Genomic DNA, 17393 nt, shown 5'->3' on the forward strand with positions numbered 1-17393 from the left:
CCCGCTTCCTCCAATAGAGAGGGCGTTTTTCGGACCGCCGCCCAATGGGAAGCCGCGGCTGCGCCCGTCGAGGGAATAGGCAAAGAGCGACCCAATCGCCGAAGGGCTTTTGCTTCCCTTGGCCCAATGGGAAACCGCGCTGGTGTAGTCCTTCTGCCACAGGAGCCGAGTTAGGCCAAACCCGGCGGCTGCCGCCTGCTCTGTGGGTTTCGCCCGGGCGGCGGTCGCTGCCTTGGCCTTTGTCCCTCTCGGGCTCTCCTCTCCGCCGCCACCTCCCCCGCCCGGGCCAGGCCAGGAGGAGCCTCCGGCAGAGCCCGCAGCCCTCCGGCTCCTCGTGCTCGCCGCTTCCCCAGCCTCGTCGCCGGCCCTACTCGCCGTGCCTCCGGCAGCGCCGCCCCCCCTCGCGGGGGCTTGGGCTCTGCTGGGGGAGGAGGCGGAGGAGGGGGATTAGCACCGCGGCTGGACTCTTCCCCAGGCCCCCCTGCCTCCCTTCACCCCCGCCTCCCCCAACACCATAGGCGGCTCAGGCACCAAGATGTCCAACCGAGTGCTCTGCCGGGAGGCCAGCCACGCCGGCAGCTGGTACACGGCCTCAGGTACGCGCTGGGGCGGCGGGGGTTTCCGGGGCCTGTGGGGGCGAGGGGCTAGGCTGCTCCGTCGGGGGGCGGGATTGCTCTCCGTGAGCTCGCTTTGCCCATTTCTTATACGCGGGGGATCGGTTTCTAAACGACCCAGGCGAATAAAGCCCTTGGAGGTTTTTAATCCCGAGTAATTGACCGCCCGGCGCCGCTACGATGCGGTTTCTCGGTCGTTGCGAAGGTGGGCCGAACTCAACCTCTTACCGGGAATGCGAGGCTATTTTTTATTATTATCTGAAAGTGGGGGAATAATGGGTGCCCCACGGACGCATGTCCGTGATCAGTCCCGGAGTGTTCACTCCAGGGTGCGAGGAATCTCGTGGCCACTTAAAGGCAAATTGATTTACGGGCCCGCCACCTTTTTGTGGCCCAGAGTCTACCAGATCGGATGCAGCGATCTGGTGAAGCGGCCTGTAACCCTCGAAAGCTGTCACACAATGAGGTTGCAGCCCTGTTCATACTTACCTGGGAGTAAGCCCCGTTGAGGAGTTCGGTAGGACTGACCTGTGATGAGTAGGCATCCTTAGGATCGCCCTGTAATTCTGTGAATCTCTACGGTGCCGTGAGACTCATTTGTGTGTGCGTGTGTAATTGGCGTTAAAAAGACATGGGGCGAAGGAAGGGAGCGTTTTGCAACACACACACATGGCGCTGAATTGAAGGGAGGTTGGGATGGCAGCAGGCGACGATCGCGGCGCGGAATCCGGCGTTGATTGTGTCGGGAACAAGGCTTCCCCCTCTCCTTCGCCCCGGCAGGTGGGCCATTGACTGAATCAGCACTTTCCGCCGGGCATTTCGAGGCCCTTTTCTAGAACCTCCGGTTGCCTTTGCCCTCCATAAGCTGCCGTGGTTGAATTCCCGGCCAAGCTCCAGAAGGGTGGGGAGATCGGCGCCTGGAGAAAAGAGATTCCCAGAGATCGCCCCGGGGATTGTAAGGAAGCTGTACTGGTTCCTATTCCCTTTATTATACCCTGAGGAAACAGCGCATTTCGGGAGAGCTGATTGCGAAAAAGAAGCCAAGAGAAGAATCCCTTGGTAGTTCGGTGTCGAGTTAAAGGAACCGACAAAGATCTGAAGTGTGTGAATGAAAAGGGGTCATTTAGGGTAATACGGGGGAGGGGAAAGAAATGGATTATGGGAACGCAGCAGTTGTCTCTGAATCGAGCTAGTAGGCATTTTGTCAAGTCCGGCATCTTGTACTGCCTAGTGTACTGTTTTTCCCCCTAAAAAAAATAACCATTACAATTTATTAAACCCCCAGAGAATGAGGTATTACTCTTAAGAAGAACAAAGGACTTAACGACTGTATGTTTATAGGGAAGTCTTTGTGTTTAAAAACCTGCGTTTTTAAAGTGAATAGGCACAGAAGATATGAGGGAGATAATGCTTTTAATTAGTGTTTCTGGATTTCTGATACCATTTAAAAAGAGCAAATAGGACCAGTGGTGTTGTCAGTCTTTGCCCCCTTTTCTTTCTTCTGGCCCTCCTGAGGAAATGCTGCACACAGAACTGCCCTCTGCAGGATGAAAGGAGTACATGTTCCAGAATGAGTTTTCTTCCTATATGCATTGTATGCAGCAACCAGATATTTCATTTGGCCTTACAAAGAAACAAAAGAACCTTCAGGACTGAAACAAAACAAACACTTGCTTTCTCTGGCTTGATGGTTTATACTCTTACCTGAAAAATGTGATGTGGAGAGAGAAGGTAGCAGCAGTTTGACAAGCATATGTACATTGCAGCTGGCTACTTGCAACTTGCTAGCTGCATGTCTGCTTGTTAGCAACTGTAGTAGGTATCTTAACCTTTAGAAGTCACTCCTAATTGCTTGTCATAAAAAAGATTGTTTCCAACTGGAAGTGTAGGTTTAGGGATGCAATACATGCCATGAATGTGCACCTACTTTGGAGGAAGCTTGAATCCAGAACTGAAGCATGGTGCTTTTGAATGCTTTGGGATTTGTTATGAGGCAAAGCAGGTCTTCCTCAAAGCAGCTCAAAACAAGTCTGACTGCTCCTTGCAGTCAGGCAAAAACATTCTCTTCTCCCAGACCTTTGGCTAATTAAACAAGGCATAACCCTTTAAACTGGGGGTATTGTTTTTGTTTCTTACTATGTTACGTATTTTTGTCTTTTGATATTGTAAACAACCCTGTGATCCTCAGATGAGGGGAAGCATATAAATTTAATAAATCAATAAATACAGTGTGGATGGAGGAACAAGGGCAAGTCATGCAAGCGGGTGATGCAATGCTATTACTAACTTTGACGGGTTGAAATCAGGGTGCGGAGGATATTGCTGCAGGAGATAAAGTGTCAATTCACAACTTCTAGCAGGTGTAGCAATGGATTTAAAACTGGTTGGTAATACACATGCAGTGTCCAAGCTTGCTGGATGCATTGCTGAATAAACACATTTTCTGCTCTTGGGAGCTGGCAGCAAGACAAAGAAGACTGAACCGGCTGGCTAGACAGGTTTCCTGGGGTCTCTTGCTTACTCTACAGAAAAACCTAATGTGAGCTTAGAAGTTACAAGAGAAAGTTGTATATGCCAGGCCATTTTGCTGCAGCAAATACTTAACTGCCAAACCACAAAGTGATGTGCAAACACAAATTTCATTTAAAGACGAAAGAGTCCTGTGGCTCTTAAAGACTACCATATTTATTATGGCACAAGATTTCATGGAAAAGAGCCCATGTCATCAAATGCACAAAGTGTTATTCTTACTTGGTGTATGTGTGTGTGTGTGGAAAAATATGTAAAAGGATGTGTCAGAAGGCCATGAAATACAAGTCAGTCTTTGACAGCTCTCTAAAACTTATATGTATGCAAGATAAGCACCTTGACCATTCTCAACAAGTTGCCAACGGTTGTTGCATCACAAAGGGATATGTCAAGCAACAATGACAATTTTTACAGTGCTTTATTTTTCTATTGATATTTTTCCTGTTTGATAAGTTCATTAGTAACTGAATAGATGCCAGTTGCAGATACAGTTTAGGCAAGCTTGGCAGTTTCAAAGTTTTTAGCTTTGTATGCTAAATACAAGTAAAATAGAAATTCTAAATTCAATCACTCTGGGGCATCAGAAAAATTCCGGATGCAAATTACCCTGTGATGAGGAGGAAAGAAGGAAAGCCAACCCACTCCAAATTATATTTTATTTACAAGGCAAACAAATTCAGAAAAAAAACAGTATGTCAGGACAGTTTTGTATCCTTTTCTTGTCATGGATGCAAGTGAGAGCTACCACCGCAAACTTGCTGCACCTCGGGCCGGGCGTGGCGGGCCAGAGGGTGGGGGAGCGCGTGCCCATACGCGTGCGCACATGCTATTTCCGGTGCTCCTCCGACCCGGAAGTGGGCAGCCATGCAGCGCCAGTAAGAGTGGGCAGCGGGGGTCGCCACAGACCGGATAAACGAGTCCCTCGGGCCTTATCCGGTCTGCGGGCTTTAGTGTGGGGACTATGATCTAACCAAAGAAATAGTGGATAAAATGTATTCCAGAGGCTGTTAATGCTTCTGTTGTTCAACTGAAATGTATCTTAAATAAGCTGCAATCCTACATCCATTTCCTAGTGAGTAAATACCATTGAATACAGCTGGTCATGCATCTGAGTAAACATGCATTGAATTGTGTTCTTTGTATGTTTTTACCACCATAACATATACTGTGGAATGTGTTTTCATAGGCAGCTGTGTACTCTTATTAGATATCTGAACCTACAAATGGTTGTGTCATGGAAAAATTCGTTATTGGAAGATATGATGTTACACTCTTGCATTCAAGTGGTGTTCAAAAGTTTATCTATAAAAATGAAAGATAATTTACGAAAGCAACTTTGGTCCATTGTAGACCAATGGATCTTCATATACTGTTTTAGCAATGGAAGCATCAAGCTTTTCCATATAGGTGTTTTTGTTTTCTATTTGCGGATTTTTGAACTTTAGCAATTTATATAGTTCAGGTTACTGGGTGTTTGTAGTCCATTAAGGGGCATTCCATGCTAAATGAACAAACGAAATGATTTTTTTTAAAAAGGGGGGGAGAGAAAATGCACTGTGAACATTAAAGTACTTTCCACACATGCTGATTTTGGATGAGATGATGTGTTTTTCAGAAATTCAGCAGCCTCCCAAGTTTTACATGCTAGGTGAACTAATTACTAGTAGGTGAATGGAAGTAACCAAAGCAATTGCTGGATTTACTTGCATAGAGGAGATAATGTCGTCGTCCCCCCCCCAAAAAAAACACAACCCCATGAAAAGCCTGCAATGATTGGACATCATATATAGTTGTATTTTTGTTAATTTGGCAAGTGACGCTCTACCTTTGAAAAAGAGATCCTGAGCTTCAAAATGAACTCTTAACTACTGTTGAAGGTTTACCTTTTATGCTCTTTATAAGAAAGAGCACACATTTACAGGCAATGTGACCTTGAGCAAATTTTTGGAGAACTGTGGCCCTGCCTCCAATGATAGATTCTTCCCTCCCACCCCCAAAAAGAAAAACCCTGTAGATTATTTCAGCATGTATAATAATTTACTTGTTCACGTGGTTGAAATTTTGCTGTTTGTCACATTTTGTTGATTCAGTATGGACTGCTTCAGTGGATACCGTTAAAACATTTCCTTTTAAATTTAAAAACAGAGGCCTATTTGGGTTCTAATTCAAATCCAGTTATTCCAGGGAGACACAAAGATTAACATTTCCTCATTTTAATTAATTTTCCTCAGAAATTGTGAAGATGTGTCCATCATTTTTGCTACAAGCCCTGGTTGCTATGATGAGCCTGTTTATCAGGATGTGAGGGCTGCAGGTGGTGAAATGGTTTGATAGTAGGCACCGCCCAACTCCCTGCAGCCCCTCCATCTTGTGTTGTCTCACAGGCAGCCTTGATGCAGAGCATCTTCTTGCATCAAATGTTTTATGGGAGGTAGCTGCCTGTCACAGCTATACAGGGAGGGGGAAAATTCATTGTGTGGCAACTGTTCATCCACTAGCCAGGTCTAGGTTTTATGACAGCAGTAAAAAAAGCGGAGCTGCAGACTAGAAATGAGAACTACCAAATCAAATGGATGCTCACATACATGGTGTGGAGAGCTGCTACTTAAAAGACTTGCGGCACATGCCCAGAACACAATTTTGCATCTAATAATTTATATCTAGAGATGCAAATTTAGGCCAACTTTTAAAGGAGGAAGAACAAACTGTAGCTCCTGCTGCCAAGGCCCTGCTCTGAACTATGGGATGTCAATTGGGTTTTCTAAACTGGATGTGCCAAAGTAAAATCCCACCCAAACTATTGCATGGGTGGGAAACCTTGACTCTGCAGGCTAGATCTTTATCAGGATTTTGTCTTTCAGACCAAGTTTGACAGATGGTTGCCCATCTGCCATTTACCTGATGCAACCATAATGGCATCAGGTGATTAGGTGCTTTCAGTTCTAGAATCATCTCAGTTCTATGCCAATACCTATGTAAATGTTCAAACTACAGTGGATCATTAAACAAAACAGCTTCCATGAATTCACATATTTACCCTTCCTTGTTAATATTCAATGATGCCTTGGAGCCAGGCACTTCTTACCACACTCCTCTTTAGCTTTTTAAAATTATCCTTATTGTGTAGTTTGTTTAAGCATGTATTTATAGAACTTCCAAGTGGTGTGTTAATGAAGCAATCCTCTTCTGAATTCGTTTTTGGCAGCAGTAGCTCTTGGCACAACTAGATGCAGCGCTGAGAGGGGATATTGCAGAGATATTGGAAAGGGTCACACTTGAATGCAGTTTTTCCTTTGGGTTGAAATAGGTCAGTTGCTAATGTGAGTTTAATACAAAGCAACAATCAAGCTGGCAGCTGTTTGTCGATAGACCGGTTAATGTCTAAGTGTTTTTCAAATTCTTCAAAATGTTATTAGGTATATTTCCTGTCATGACTCCCTGTGAAATATCAAACATTATTGATTAAAAATGAATTTAGCAAGGTATCATCTTTGAAGCCACCCGGAAGCATTAAAATGACACTGTTCACATGCTGAATAGAACTAGTGGTGTATTGTTCTCTGGCTTCCTCCTGTGGTTTGTTTGGAAAGAGAGAAACCATGCACATTGGTTCACACCTAATGCTAAACCAGTGATATGCTTGTTTCCTCCCATCGTGGCAAAGGGAGGAGCAGGACAGGCATGATTTGAACAGCATGCACCAGAATGCTACTTGTGCACAGTTATAGCTATGGTTTGCCACTATGGGCCATTTTGCTTATTCTAAGGATGGCTCTTGTGGTTGTTGTTTTTAAAGCCTTATCTCTTTTTCTAGGACCTCAGCTGAGTGCACAACTAGAAGGTTGGCTTTCTCAAGTACAATCTACAAAGAGGCCTGCTAGAGCTATTATTGCACCGTAAGTTTTTTCTTTATTTTCACATGTAGACCATTTTAAAAGAACTGTTACAAATTGTCATACTCCAATATTTGCAGCAAAAAGTGGTGCTTTTGGAGTGAGAGAAATAGGCCAGTTCATGTCTGTCACTTTGGTTAGCTGCCCTGATACAGGTGATTCTTTTGTGTCATTTTCAGAGTCTGATTTCCTCGTCCTATTTTGTTTTGATTATTTCTATCAACTATCCTAATTCAGAGGAGAGTGCTTTATCTTGCATTCCCCTTACTCTGAATGTGTGGACTTTTTCCTTCGCTTGAGTCCCTAGCACCAGAGGAGAGAACACTTCTTGTGTTCATGAAAGGTAGTGTGCTATTTCATTTCAGCATTGTTTGTAATTGCTCAGAAGACTACTACTCATATATTTCAATCTTAAACATGGTTTTGCTTTAAGAAGTAGAATGCTCATAGCTTCAAATTACAGCCATCTCTTATCACAATTTTAGGTCATAGGCGTATTCATGCAAGACACTGCTGTGTCTTGCAAACATAACCTTGATAAGGGTATATACATATCTGCTGTCTGAGAGTCACGTAAGTAAGCCGAGTTGCTTGTTGATTGTCAGTGTACCAACTGGGCATGCTGCTTATATCTGCTGTTGCATTTTTCAAGAGCCAGTTGAATATATGCTGCTTGTCAACTCCATAACATCAGCAAGCTCCCCTATATGGACCAGCAATATGCTGACTGTTAATCTTGTACAACGTGTCTGTTTTTTGCAGGCATGCAGGCTATACTTACTGTGGGTCGTGTGCAGCTCATGCGTACAAACAAGTGGATCCTTCAGTCACGTAAGTCACTTTAGAAGATTCTTAGAGTGTGTACAAAAGAACTTGATTTGCATACATGCTGACTTTAAGACAGAAGTCATTTTAGGTAGTGGCAAAGAGGGATACCTGTACCGTAGTGGCTGACACATAATGGAGATAACTTGCTGTTTTGTCCCAATCCTTGGGGCAAATTGAACAATGCCTCTGAGAGACAGTATACTTCATAGAATGAATGGATAAATGTTGTGTGAAGTTCTAGTGTCAATGCCCCCTTTTCTTGACCCTACCCACCCAATACTTGTGTTAGCTTTGGCATCGTGGTTGTCATCAGGATGCCAAATTGCTTTGGCTCCAGATTGCACCAATGAGCACACGTATGTGAAGACATTTCTATATAGGGTGGAGACAGTTTGGACCACAGCACTATTTTTCGGGTTGTATTTAAAATTGCCTGGAACTGTATGCAATCAGGACCATACAGTCCTCATTTTCTGAAATTAGATGCTACATGATGTAGCATCTCACTTGCCACGCTACAGTGGTAACATAAAAAAGAGCTGTAATAAAGGCATCCAACTGGGAGCCTTGTCTTTTCCCTTCAAGTAGAAAACCCTTTGGTTGGACACAACTGTAATGGGATGTAACCAGGGAGCGGGAGGCATGTCCATGTGTGCTGGAGTGCAAACGTCGATAGTGGAACTGTTCACCTGTCTTTAGCTAGTCATGGAATCCATTGTTTTTCTGTTGAGTAGACAGTCACTAATATTACATCTTTTCTGTTCACCCTCAGACGGAGAATCTTCATCCTTGGGCCTTCCCACCACGTGCCCCTCTCCCGGTGTGCACTTTCCAGTGTGGATATATATAGAACCCCACTATATGATCTGCGAATTGATCAAAAGGGTAATTGCATATAAAATACACAACCACTGCAGTACACAAGCAAAACTAATTCTTAGAAAACTATTAATCCATTGTGACTTTTCCTTTTATTTGACCTACCTCTAAATATTCTCATAAAATAAAAATAGGGTATGGCACAGGAAGTAAATCTAACATGGGTTATTATTTAAGGAAGAGCACTGTTTAGAATTCATGTAATAAAGGAGTTCATTGAAATAATTCAGTCTGTTTTGTTGGACTGTCACCAGCTTTTCTGCAAACCCATCTGTTTTATTTGCACTCTGTGGCCTTAGCTTTGTATCTGGGAGAAGGCATTCATTTGTTTGTTTTCTTCATGTTTTGATTTTTTAAACGTTTGGTTGGTTTGTATCTTAAAACCTTGGGAACTAACAGGACTAACAGAATAGTGTCTTATGAATGAACCGAATGGACACTTGTCCAAGGATTCCTATGGCAGCCATAGTTCTGCCTTTGTGCAGTTATACTACTGAACACTTTCAGGAGCCTAGAATCTTATTTTCCTCCCTAGTAGAACAAAGTCTGTTTGGATTTTGCCTGCTTACAGTAACCACTTGTCCTTCATTGACAAAGTTGATGCAGTACACTAAACTATATAAAGCAACTGCTTGTAACTAAAATAAATATTGGGAGATAAGTGAGATGGGTTACAGAATAAAATTTAGCTCTAATTTCAGTTGTGATGGTCTTTATATCTTGCATCAGAGGGGAGGCACCATTGGCTCTACAGATGTTGGACCCCAACAGCACCGCCAAGGCTGATGAGAGCTGTAGTCCAACAACATCTGGAGGAACACAGGATCTTTGTCTTGCATAAAAGAGGCTGACATGCCAGTAACTTAGTAGGAGAGTTTCTGTGTTAAAATACTTTAGCTGAGTTAACAGAAGGATTGGGCGGGAGAGAGCTTTTCTGAGCACATGAAAACATTTGTAGGCACCTACAATCATTGTTTTCTATAAACAGATATTCCCCAATAGGTTATTTTTGATTCTGCCTCTATCCAGTGGTTACTGGCAATCTTAATACATAAACTGTCTGCTTTCCCATACAGCCTGAAGGCAAAGGTTTTAACTTGGCACTTTATATCACAGTACTTGGTTGAGAAGATACACTTCATCCTAGTTTGAGTATAACCAGAAAGTTGATAAAGCAGAAAGACAGCTTCTCATTCAGTATTTTTTTAGTCAGACTAATATATTCAAAACTTCTCAGTTTATGCAGAATTATGGAAGACTGGAATGTTTGAGCGCATGTCCCTGCAAACAGATGAAGATGAACACAGTATTGAAATGCATTTGCCTTATACTGCTAAAGCCATGGAAAGGTACATTTATTTTTTAAGAAGCTGCACCATATGTAGAATGTACATATTGAATCCCTGCTTTTAATAAATCTCTGTATGGGTTTCTCCCATACTCCACTAATGTAGAATACAGTATGCTGGAATCCTCAAGTGTCTTAAGCTCATTAAAACGAGTAAGAGAACTGTAGGCTGTAACTTTTAGACACACGGATAATTTCTTAGAGTAGAAATCAGTAGGGGTTGGGTAGAGTTCAGGCGGTCAGGGCTTTTATCTCATCTTACTACATCTGTTATTATATGTTCCTTCCATCCTTCCTTATGTGACTTGGAAGAATTGGCAAAAATCAAGGAAGTGTACTATCCCACTTTCAATTATAGGAGACCCAAATCCTACAAAACGGCAGCATCTTTCCATAAAGAAATTACCTGTAAACGTTTGTTAAGAAATGTATATACCACTCTTTATCAAATAGCTTCAGGTCAGTTTAAAACATGGTAACATAATTTAAAATCCAAACAAAACAGTTATATGAATACAATTTATAATAGTAGATAATACATATAAGCAATACAGTGTCAAATTAATTACAAAGGTTCACTCAGCAATAAACTCTACAACTCAGCCACTTCAAAATACAAGTCTAAGCATAAGCTATTGACTACACATTTCAGTTGTGACTATAAAACATACCTATTTAACAAAACAGTGTTTGAAAAATCACTGCCCCTTTGGGCATGAGACAATGAAAAAAACCACACAGCTTGTTTTCCTTATGAAGCTATCACTACCAGAGTACCTATTTCTGATTCTGAAATACAGAGAGAGTCTGGCTTGGTCATCTGAAACACACTGTGTTTCTTTACAGCAGGCTTCCTCAACCTTGACCCTCCACATGTTTTTGAGACTACAATTCCCATCATCCCTGACCGCTGGTCCTGTTAGATAGGGATCATGGGAGTTGCAGGCCAAAAACATCTGGAGGGCCGAGGTTGAGGAAGCCTGCTTTGCAGCAAGCTGTTTTTGACAGGCTTAAGTGCTATTCAGAGTGTGCTGATGAGGTGCAAACTTTTAGAAAGTGCTAGTTAGATAAATATGGCAACAGATCAAAACGATTTTTAAAAAGAATTGTTTCCTTTTTTTTTTAAGAAATAAAGCTGAATCATGGATTCAGAATATGTGCCATGGGGTTTGTTCAGTGCTTTTCACATGGGAGGCAGGCCTACAAGAAGTGGGGGAAAGTTGCATGTGGGAGAAGCACATTCAGGAGGGTGAGGGATGCATTCAGCACCGATCTTGTCTTGACCCTCTACAATGCAAACTTATTTTTCTCTTCTTTAAGCCATAAGGATGAGTTTACCATTGTTCCTGTGTTGGTTGGAGCACTGAGTGAGACAAAAGAACAGGAATTTGGAAAACTCTTCAGCAAATATTTAGCAGATCCTTGTAATCTTTTTGTGGTTTCCTCTGACTTCTGTCATTGGGGTAAGTTGAGGCATGCGAATAGTTGTGAACTCCAATTGCATACATTGGCAAATATACACAAAATACGTGTATGTTATATTGAAGTGCATTTTAGTTTGACAAACCTGTTATAGCGAATTGAAGCTGAAGTTTGTTGGTTGCACCTTCATGGTGTGGCAGGGGTGACAAAAGACACAGTCGTAGTTAAGGCATGAGCTTGACTTTACACACACAACCATATACACACAGATAAGCACACATACACACAGTCTTGAGAGTTACATTTATTATTAAAAGAGGAAATTCATATGACGCATTCTTTTGTGATGAAAAATGAGAACTCTTCCCATGGTTGAGTCAGGGTGGCAAGGATTCACCAGCAGGTTTAATAATTTGCATTCCAAACCAGTATCTGATCACTCTTTTTCATACTTGCTTCATTCTACTCAAATTAGAATTGCAGCTTTTACTGGAGGCATCTCTGTCACTTCTGCGATGGGGGCAAAGCAGGAAGAACATTTCTGACAAGTGGCAGTGTTCTTAAAGCACTGCAATTAAAAACAACAGCTCTTCTGGCATTTTGCAAATAAAGCAACATAAACCAAAATGATGTCTTTATATATTTTTAAACTATTGATACAAGTTTAAATTTACTTTAAAATAATAAATATTTAATGTATGACCATACTATATTTTCTTAGTGCCAAATGTTGATAGAAATCATGTTTGCGTTATAAGGACACTTTAATCTGATTGGTTGCTGTCTTGTTGGGATTAGGTTTATTGCAATATAATGGAAAAGTTCAAAAAGTCATTTTTTTACCTTAATAACCTCAGATACCTTAATAACCTGAGATACAAATGAGCCTTTAAGCACACTGTGATTTAACACCATGGCTTGTTTTAAAGCTGTTACCAGTGCTGGAAGAAAAGGGAAAGAATAGTTAAAGAGTTGCTGGTTTGTGAGCTTATTCACACAAAGGGATGGGCATAAAGACTCTGTGCATGGGCAGAAGACATTATCAATATATCATTAAACTGATGGCTGATCATCCAAATGCAGTCAATATACTGAATGAGAGTATTTTAAAGATGCAGTACACCATAGATTTGTGCTGCCTGTTCAGATACCACTTTGTTTCATTTAAAAAAATAATAACCACATAATATATGTCTAGTTACTCATTTCTTCTTTAATTTGATTAATTAAGGCCAGCGGTTCAGATACAGTTACTATGATGAGTCTCAAGGAGAGATCTATAGGTCCATTGAAAACCTAGATAAAATGGTAAGTGTTAAATTTCATAATTTCTGTTGTCTGCTCGTCCTGCGTTTTTTGAGGGCTCCTGGAGTTTTTCAGAGCTCCAAATAACACGTTCCCATTTCTGTTTCAACACAAGGGATGCAAACTGTATCAAGACCATTTCATCTATCCCTAGTCTAGGAGGGAATCCGTAGCCGCAGTACATGTGGCCACCAACAACATTGGGAAATAGAGTTTTGGTGGCCAGGATCCCTGTGGAAGCTTTTCAGAAATGCTCCTTGTTTCTTCCTTCATTGCTAGAATTCAGAATTTTCCAATGGTGTTGGATCATCAGTAGGTTCAGGTGGGGGTGGGGGTGGAGCAGGGAAAACTTAGTAATTTTTCACAAGGCACAATTATGCTATAGAATTCATAGCTATCTTGCAGTGCAATCATAACCACGTAAGTCCTAGTGAATTCAGGTAAGTGAGGAGGTGATTGCAGCCTTTTAAAAGGTCAACATCTGTTAGTGATGATAACTAAATGGTGTCACCATGTTCCGAGGCACTTTTGCATCTAAATACTAGCTGCCGAATGGGATGGCTATTGTCTTCATGCCTGTCTTGTAGATGTTTCCATGGAAACATCTAGAAACAAGATTAGAGTAGTAGATCAACCCTTGGTCTGATTCAGTGGGGCTCCTTGCATTAAGAGCATGCTACCAGTTGTTCTAAGAGATAGTTGTAGACTCTAATTCAGGCATTCCCAACCTGTGGCCCTCCAGATGTTTTGGCCTACAATTCCTATGATCCCTAGCTAACAGGACCAGTGTTCAGGGATGATGGGAATTGTAGTCCAAAACATCGAGGGCTGAAGGTTGGGGATGCCAGCTCTAATGGGAGGAGGTATTGGGCCTAGGCCTTCCCAGTTTATCACAGAACTCTTTGGATTTGGAGCTAAAATTCAAGGGGAAATCTCTTGATCATGCTGGTCAGGGAGGAAAAGACCTAATGTGTTATGTAGAACTTCCACTTTACTGATAGCTTCTCAATTTGGTGTCGGTCCCGCCCCCCGCCCCCCCGCAGGTGATGTGACAACCATATCACATTGAGTGGAAAGCTCTGTGTATTCATAATACACAGTAATACAATTATAACTGTCTTTTTTACAAAAAAAAGTTTGTAAAGCTTAGGTATTTCCCTACATGTTAAGACTTTCTGTGCTTGATATCTGTATTTCTTGGGTAACATGCTTGCCATGCTATAAATGTTGGTTATGAATAAATGCAGCTCTAAATTATAGCTGATCATAATATTGATATTCTCCTTAGGGTATGAGCATTATAGAGCAGCTTGACCCTGTGTCCTTTAGCAATTACTTGAAGAAATACCATAATACGATATGTGGAAGACATCCCATTGGGGTTTTACTAAATGTAAGTACTGTTTGTTAAGCAGAGTTCAAAAGCAGCAAATGCCATTATTAGAAAATATCATACACTCTCCTTGGTGACCAAACTTTCTGTGGTTTAGCTTTTGTCGTACTCAGCTGGGTGGTGTTCTTAGCAGAGTTTGGAGTGGAACTGAATTCTTGAGGGAAACCCTGAATTTCCAGTAGCATTCTCCCTTCAGTAATGTGGGGACTGAGCATTGATACCTACCGGTCCTCCCCTGCAAAGTTTGCAAGAGTCCATTATGAATAAGGTGCTGGAGTGCTGCCTCTCTTGGAATGTCAACTTTACTTCCAAAACAGCGAACCTTTTTGCTTTCCTTCCCCCTAGGCTATCACAGAGCTCCAGAAGAATGGAATGAACATGAGCTTCTCGTTTTTGAATTATGCCCAGTCGAGCCAGTGTCGAAACTGGCAAGACAGCTCAGTGAGTTACGCAGCAGGAGCGCTCATGGTCCACTGAACCTCTGACTACTCAGGGATGACACCTGCACACCCAGTGGGGTCCCAGCCTTGCCCTTACAAAGATGCAGTTCCTGGTCTTTGGGTATACTGAAACCTCAAACTAATAGAACTCTTCTTTTTCTAGTAGGTGTAGTCCTTCCTTAGTTACAACTCATTTTAAAATGCTTTCTTGTTTAGGACAAGGGAAGGAAGGCTGGTGTCAAAATGTTGTGACTTCTAAAAGCCAGTGGCTATAAAGGGATGGTGGCAGACGCTGGTCCCCTTGCAGGTACAACATGTAAAAGCATTTACCACATCCCAGATTTGCACTCTGCAGACCTGTGCACATGTACTCTGCTTTCAGAATAGTTTTGCAAGTTGTAAACAGACGAGGGTGGAAGCTTTTTAATAAAAAATGCATTTATAAAAGATCCTGTATCAGAATATAATAAAACTCCAGTATAGTCAATTACTACCCATGTTGTACAACAAATATCTTCTATTTTAGTTGCTAATAAAGGGCTGCACAAACCAACCTGGTGTGATGTGATTTGCTTTGAGTGGTTTCTTTTCTACAAGCAACTTTTCTTTCTCCTTGTTCCTCTCCAGAAATTCCCATGAGTGATTTCTTCAAAGCTGTCAGACCAAAGGCCCTATTCCTATTTGAGCTACCTTCCAGGAGCCTCAGGCCTGTGGTAGACAAGGTCAGAAGCAAAAGTGGGTAAAGGAAAATAAATACCATTTTGCACAGGGATTCTGTTCCTGGCCCTGGCACACATATAAGCGTGCCCTGTTATGCCCTCTTCTGGATCCATAAGGACCTGCATGTTGGCAATTGCACATCAATTGGAGGCACCTAAAATGGTCACGGCATGTACTGCAAATGTCCTTTTACAGGAGGCTAGTTCCTTCACACACCCCTATCTATTCTCCATTCATGCAACCAAGAGTTCAAGGACACATTTCAGCCAGGCAAAAACACTCGAGGATATGAAGTAGGGCTGGTGAGGGATGTGGCCTGAGAAATATCCCAAGAGCCAAATAGTGAGGTGTGGAAGGCTGCATTTGGCCACTCGGTCATAGGCTCTTCACCCTTGCTTTAAAGTACTGTACAATGAACCCTGTTCTGTTAGAATGTCAGTCTTGCATCCATCAGCAACAGGGCGCAGAACAGCTCCTGTAGGGCCCTATTGCTACCTCATTTGGCCTTCTCATGCGGCACTAATATTCTGAGCAGTGAGGTCATTCAGGTCTATCTGAGGTCCTCCTGTGCCTTCATTTCAAGAATCCCAGCACTGGTTTTCCCCCTAGGGTCCCAGCATGCCAAAATAGAGGCATGTAGCCAAGGAGAAGGGTATGCAGATTTGGAAGAACAGTGTTGCACGTGAAGGCAGCTGGTGGCAATGGTGCTTCCTGGAGTCTCTTGGCATCCCTTTCTCCCTGTGCACATGGTGCAGAATGACAGTTTTAAAAAGTGTAGGAGCTGATGCAAGGACTTTGTGTGCCAGCCATACAGCTGTTCAAGGTGCAAGGCATTGTTTGCTTTGCTCCTGTACTTCCTGCTGCAAGCTGCCCCATTTGCAAGACCGCAGATCTGTTCAGCAAGGAAGATACATGAAATGCCTCACCTTCCTTCTGATTTCTTAGTGATTAAGTGACTAAACAACCCTAGCGACATGAGTGCCTCCATATTTGCCTAATAAGCCTTAGAAGGTTGCGTTGACCGTTTGCTTCCCAACTTTCTTTACTTGCTTCCCCCATTTTTAAAAAAGAAGCAAAGAGTCTGCGCCCTCATGCTTTGTGGCCGGGTGGAGGAGAGGGAAGGGAATGAATGTGAAGATGAACTAGAAATCATTCTAAGTTTCTGAAAGAACTTAATCCACTTAGCTCACTGAGTAATTATGGGCACTACTAGGTGTAGTTCAGAGATTTTTGATGTCATGCACTGAATTGATTATTAGATTATGATTTAAGTACCGTTATGTACAAGTTCATTCAGAGGAGACACATTTAGAGTCAAGATGGAAGGCACTGCATCATTCCATCTTCTCAGATAGGAGTAACTACAAGGTACCACACTAGAAAAGATTAAAAAAATTTTACTGTGCAGGTCCTGGTGTTGATGACATCTAAGCTTTAATGTAGCTTTTTATGTTGCATCCATGAGTTGGATCACTTCTGTCTTGTGTTTCTTTGTTCACTTTTGTCATTCTTTGCAACCCACCTGGTGTTTTGCTACTTTTCCCCCTAAGGTCTGTAAACTGGTGCTTCACATAGGCTTGGAAGAATTCTAGTACTGGTAAAAATGGCGCAGGGAGGTGACTTTCCAGTAGTGTTACATAATCGGGGCAGTTGTAACTCCAATTTCTCTGACCTACTGCTAACCAGCTTTGATTATTAAGAGAAGCAACTTTAAAAACAACAAAAACAGCTACAAATAAATGCCCATGTGACCCATCCTACTTGGTCTCTCTTTTCAGTCAACAGTTAAAAATAATTCTGTTTTCCAGAGCATACATCACATAGGCTTTTCTTATCCTGTCAAAGAAATGTCCCTTCTGTTCATCTATAAATTTAGTGCTGCTGGTACAGATTGTTCTTCAGGCTTTTTGAGAATTTAAAAAATTTCTGTAGGAAAAACTCTTGGTCTGTCTGTTTCCTTAATCCAGCAAAAAGTAAATATATTTTGTGTGTGTTTTTCTTGCAATTCGTTTTATTGATTTT

At 42.2% G+C, this 17393-nt stretch overlaps 1 protein-coding gene across 2 annotated transcripts; it reads left to right on the forward strand.

The window, feature by feature from the left end:
- Positions 1-157: 157 nt before the first annotated feature.
- Positions 158-15204, forward strand: MEMO1 (mediator of cell motility 1). 2 transcript variants are annotated; one of them, XM_081905065.1, is made up of 9 exons: positions 158-596; positions 6958-7039; positions 7799-7867; positions 8637-8749; positions 9981-10092; positions 11412-11554; positions 12745-12821; positions 14107-14211; positions 14557-15204. In XM_081905065.1, the coding sequence occupies exons 1-9, from the start codon at positions 536-538 to the stop codon at positions 14686-14688; spliced, it is 894 nt and encodes a 297-aa protein (XP_081761191.1). In that variant the 5' UTR covers positions 158-535; the 3' UTR covers positions 14689-15204. The 2 variants fall into 2 exon arrangements, with proteins under 2 accessions (XP_081761191.1, XP_081761192.1); XM_081905066.1 differs by lacking the exon at positions 158-596 and adding an exon at positions 6329-6450.
- The last annotated feature ends 2189 nt before the right edge of the window (positions 15205-17393 follow it).

This window comes from Podarcis melisellensis (assembly GCF_964234715.1).
Source record: "Podarcis melisellensis genome assembly, chromosome: 3".
NCBI lineage: Eukaryota > Metazoa > Chordata > Lepidosauria > Squamata > Lacertidae > Podarcis > Podarcis melisellensis.